Source organism: Nothoprocta perdicaria, unplaced genomic scaffold (assembly GCF_003342845.1).
Source record: "Nothoprocta perdicaria isolate Ctin4 unplaced genomic scaffold, notPer1 scaffold_177, whole genome shotgun sequence".
Lineage (NCBI taxonomy): Eukaryota > Metazoa > Chordata > Aves > Tinamiformes > Tinamidae > Nothoprocta > Nothoprocta perdicaria.
In genome coordinates this window covers 1,534-6,695 of record NW_020454949.1, presented here as the reverse complement: position 1 = coordinate 6,695, position 5,162 = coordinate 1,534, and the positions used below count along the sequence as shown (strand labels likewise).

The window sequence follows — 5,162 nt, the reverse complement described above, 5'->3', positions numbered from 1 at the left end:
AGAGACATGTGGCTGGAAGCAACCAAAACGGAATCCGCCGTCACCACCACCACTGTAAGGTTTAGTCTTTAAATACAGAAAGTGGCTTTTAAGATACATACAACTTAATTGTGAGCACACCAGGCACGGGTAGGTCATTTATGAAATAAATAGTTTCTTAGTAAGGGCAAACGCCTCTGAGATACGCTTACTACACCCTCAATGACTCAGATCTCTTCCTCATTGCCTCAAAACTCAGGTTTCTAACTGTGAAGCATAGGACTGCTCGTGTGATAACGCATGCATGTACGTGAACTAATGTTCATACACATCAAAACCCTCCAGACAACTTGCACACCAACTACTCCAGACAAGTTCCACACCAACTACTAGAGGCACATTGGCCTCAAAATCTTTACTTACAATGAAAAGTAAGTTTTTTAAATTCCAAAATTGACAACTTGTAGGCCACAAAGGTTTCTGGAAGATGAGTTTTTAGCTTATCAACTTGCCCAGCTTCACACGTTGCATTTCTGCCCCTGGGCATCTTTTCAAGCCCAGCAGCAACTGCAGGGATTACCTTCTTGCTGCCCTCTTCCCCGAGCAGCAGCACGGGGCAATCAATATAGTGGTTAATTTAATTAGAGCTATTCAAGGACCGGTAACTGGCAGACAAATTCTAAAGCGCCGCATTAGTTTCATGCTGTTGCTTCTCCTCCAGGATTTCCAAAGCCCATGGGGCCAAGGGGCGAGTTATCCGCATGAAAGAAGGACAAAAGCAGCGATGGGTGAGAAATAATGTGCCCGGAGCCTCTGCCATCCGGCTCTTTGTGCTGTCCAAGGGGGATCTGCAAGGAGCGCTCGCGTTTGCTCCTACACAGGGTCTGCTGGTGCTCTTTGCATTGAAGGAGGGGAAAAAAAAAAAAAAAAGAGAAAAAAAAAATCAATTCATCAAGCACAACTGATGAAATGCACTTCAGCTTTCATCCACTCCCTCCTTTCCCCACTGAGCCCTTAAATGCAGATTTAATAGCAAATAAATGTGCCAAGTTACCAAGAAAAGGCCTTTGGGCTGCAAGGAGATAAACAGCTCGGTGATATTTCAGTCTAGAGAGTTTTGATTGTTGAATCTGCTGTCTGACAATCCTGTTCCACTGCAGTTTAGAGTAACTGTGAATCAAGACGCACTTGGAAAGTCTCATCCTTCCCATAAGGGCAGAGCTTAGGTTAAAAAAACCCACAAAGATGTCTAAGGAGGCTAAATCTTCGGATACCTATTCATAAAGGCTCAACATCTAAAACCAAACGGCTTTCAGAAGAAAAGCTCAGTCTGAACTTCCAGCCCTTTTAAAACTCCAGCACCCAAGCTGGTGTCATAAACCAGGCCCTCATAAACCGCAGAGCATCCATGTTAACCGTGGTCCGTGGTAAACCAGACAGGCAAGCATCCAAGCATCCCAATGGCTCCAAACCCAGAGCAGGCTGCTCATCTCCAGCCTGCAAGGAGCCTGCCACAACCTGCTGTAGCTCATAGGATACCAGACGTTGTCACAGGCGTCTTCAAAAGCCCTTTTGGTGAAATTCACCGTGAAATTCAGTCATTTATCATCATTAGGCTCCAGGAYGTTCCTAGGAGATGCAATAAAATAATTATCCTAAAAAGAGTGTGTCCAACGCAACAGATGATATCCCACTATTTTTAGGCCATCTCTGACAACTCGCTTTTGTTACAGCGTGCGGCACCTGCCAGGGTTAGGAGGTTTCACATGGGGATTTTCAACTTCAGCTGCTTTTGCATGACGAGCTGGAGCACCAGCACGTGGCCTTCTGCACTTCTGTGAGAGGGCATGGACCAAAGCAACACTAGATTTTATAGAGAAAGGTATTTGCATATAATGTTTAAGAAAACTACTGCCATATACCCCATATTCTAAATGGTTTTCATGTGCAAGTACAGCAATTTGATAATCTCATGGGGATATTTAATTTTAGGAGCTACTAAGAAAGTCCRTTTATAAGTAGAGTACGAGCAAGTCTAGGTGATCTAGGCTCTGCTGCTGTGAAAAATGTGTAATTAGGCTTTCAACAAAGTTCTGAAATGTTCAGAAGTTGTGAGATATAGATATATATATACACACATCTCTCACAAGAAACATATACTTTATGCTTTCAGTAATTTGACCATCAGTACACTGTTTTTTAAGGACTCTTTTGCAAGGAAAGTGACAACTGAAAAGACATCAGGCAAAGCGTGCAAAAGATTTCCAGGCACTATAAAAGTAGGGCAAGTACCATAAAACATTTACTACATGAATTCCTGCTGCTAGCTTCCAAAAATAGCAACATTATAAAATTAAGATGCCACTCAATCACTGCTGCAATTACTAGTAACTGCAGCTTGAAAGTGCATTTCRGTACAGATTAGAAAGAGTAAATGCATCAGACACAGTTTCCAGTTTCTACCAATTAGAGTCAACTCCAAGCATGGCATTTGAATACTACATGTTTCATAAAAACGGCAGGGAAGCAATATTTTGGTCCAAAAATACTYAAGAATGAAACAGCCATGCTACATCACACCACCCCTTATCTTCAACAGTAGTCACATAGTCAGTTTTTTGAAGAAGTTTGCCAAAAAACACAGCTAACTGGAAGGAACAGCACTGCTATGATCAAAAATAATATTCATTCAGTACCATGAGAGATTTTGACTTCGTTTAATGAAGTAATGCAAACTGAAAACTCTTTTCAAAAGTCAGTGGTAGGTTGGTATCAAACGAAGTTCTGAAACACGTGGAAAAAGAAAGTCACAGGAGTTCTAATGAATTTCAATTAACCCTGTAGTTAGGCAAGAGCAAGTGTAAAATCAACATAAGGCTGCATTACTCAGAAGAAACTGGGCCAAAAGACACTACGATGGCAGGCTCCATACAAACACTGCTCCAGTGTGACTGTTCAAGGCGTTTTTTTAATACTGACTTCTTCATATTTGGACTGTACAGCTTGAGGTCTCTGCAAAGTCCGAGTTGCAGAACTGTCAGGCACGAGCAGCTGAAAGTCAAGGCTAAGAGATCTCTCTTAGGGACATTAAGCACTAAATAATACTACCCGCTTTAAAAAAAACAGGTCAAAACCAGACACCGTGTAATATCATTTCGATCTTATTCTCTAACCTCTAACTCATAGACAGAAAAGAGGAAAAAATAAAGAAAAAGGGGGAAAAAAAAAAAAAAAGGAAAACCACACACGCAGAGGGATACACATGCCTTTATCCTACAGAGCAGTGCAAAAAGCAGAGAGATGAAGCAATCCAGTATTACACAACCACTACATTCTGCTCGCAGTGTTTTTGGTGCAATCTTCTATCCAAAAAAAAAAAAAAAAAGTACAGCCAGCCTCTCTATTGAGTAAATCCCCACTCATTTAACACCCTGGTGCAACCACTCGGTGTTATCAGGGTCTCCAGYGAGCAGTGCTCTCCTCTCCCTCGCTCCACAACCCTCTGGTCTCCACTTTCCCCAAAACGCCACTGGTCCCAAGTTCTCTCAGCCAAGCCCCAYTGACAAACTCCATGTCTCCTTCTGCCTTTCTCTCACCTACTTCCAAGTTCCTCCTGGTGCAAATGGATTCTGACACCTCCAACTACGTGAAAACCACAGTTTTTTCCCCCCACCGAAGGCTTAAAACTTGGGACAACTGCAAACGTTTTCCATCGCAGCGGCAAGAGGTATTTCTGACCTAAAGACCACCTGCCCGCCATATATTGTCCTCCTTTGGCATCAYGAGGCGGCTGCAGCGTCTCAAAACAAAACAAAAAAAGCAAACAAATAAACAAACATCCACAAAAATCAATCTCACACRACAGCATGACACAAATTCTATGTAGCTTTTTTTTTTGTAAAGTTCTGGATATTTCAAAGCAATTTGCTCTAAAGTCAAGTACCCAACGGTGCAAATCTAGAAAGCYGGTAAGTGCACAGGGAAGTACGGGATCACACGCTTGGATTTGTCCCACATCCAATTCCCAATCCAGAGCCTGACAGGGGTGATGTTAAAGAGCATGAGGCCGCAGCACAGGCTGCAGCAATGCCTTGCAATATTTGGTTTTATTAACACTTCACAAAACCCTAAAGTTCTGTTCATCCACAGCGATGGAGAGCCGAGAGATCTTGTTTAGTAGGCAAAGGAAAAACTTCCATGTTTGTAGTGAAGCCTCAAAAGAGCCAAACAGTTCACGTACACAGGAGGTAGGAAAGGGACGTTGCCAGTGTAAGTCTCTTCTGCCATCCATGAACTAATCATTTTCCTCAAGAAAATGAAAKAAAGTGAAAAAAACTTGAAACTGCATGCAAGTTGACGCAAATTCTTCAGCTACAAACTTAGTTTTTCACGCACACCGTTTAGATACAACAAAACTGAAGCTTTTACAAGAGTTGTCGGCTTTGTTTTCGGAAGTGCCAAGAGCTGCAACAACTCTATCCAGTCCTTCCGACACGTCCAGGTAGCCCAGGTTTGCTTTATCATTGCTGTAGACCTCTCATGAGGCTACACACGATGGGCAACGGCCGGGATGKGTAACGGAGCAGGCCTAAAGAGGGAAATGTGCGGCACAGCGCGCACAGAGCCCACCACAGCTCAAGGGCCTGGTGCAGCAGCCCGCGGCCGCGGGGAGCACGGGGCACAAACCACGACGGGCGCGCTGATTTTACGGCCCTGCTTATTTCACGGCGCTCGCAGCCCAGCCCTGCAGGAGAGGCAGGGCGAGCCCGAGGGGGGAAACGGATCTTTGTTTAACGCGGGGGCTCCCCGGGCGCCGGGGAGAGGAGTCCGCTCAGCGCGACGGCGGAAAGAAAGAGCGGGGGGGAAAAAAAAACCACACTTTTCTGCCCTAAACCCGCACCCAGGGCCGAGCGCGGCAGCCGCCCCACGGGCCTCGAGCCCTCCGTGCCCCGGGGCCCCAACAGGCGCCGCTGCCCCTCGGGCCTCCGCGCGGGCGCCGCGGGCCGCACTCACCGATGAGGCGCCGCACCTCGTCCTCGCTCAGGTAGAGGCTGAGGCTGGGCCCGGCGCCGCCGGGGGGCCAGGGCGGCGCGCCCAGGCTGGCGCCGGCGGGCGGCAGCAGCAGCAGCGGCAGCAGGAGCAGGAGGAGATGGCGGCGCGGGCCCCGCCGCGGCAGCGCAGGG

The 5,162-nt window shown here is 46.3% G+C and overlaps 1 protein-coding gene across 1 annotated transcript in view; it reads right to left on the bottom strand.

Annotated features, from left to right (window-relative positions):
- RYK (receptor-like tyrosine kinase) overlaps window positions 1–5,143 on the bottom strand; it is a gene marked incomplete at its 5' end in the record, with an annotated part of 38,402 nt that extends 33,259 nt beyond the window's left edge. The window contains one exon of the mRNA XM_026036403.1: window positions 4,993–5,143. Coding sequence (XP_025892188.1) covers window positions 4,993–5,143 — 151 coding nt within the window. The remainder of the gene's footprint in view (window positions 1–4,992) is intronic.
- Window positions 5,144–5,162: the final 19 nt, after the last annotated feature.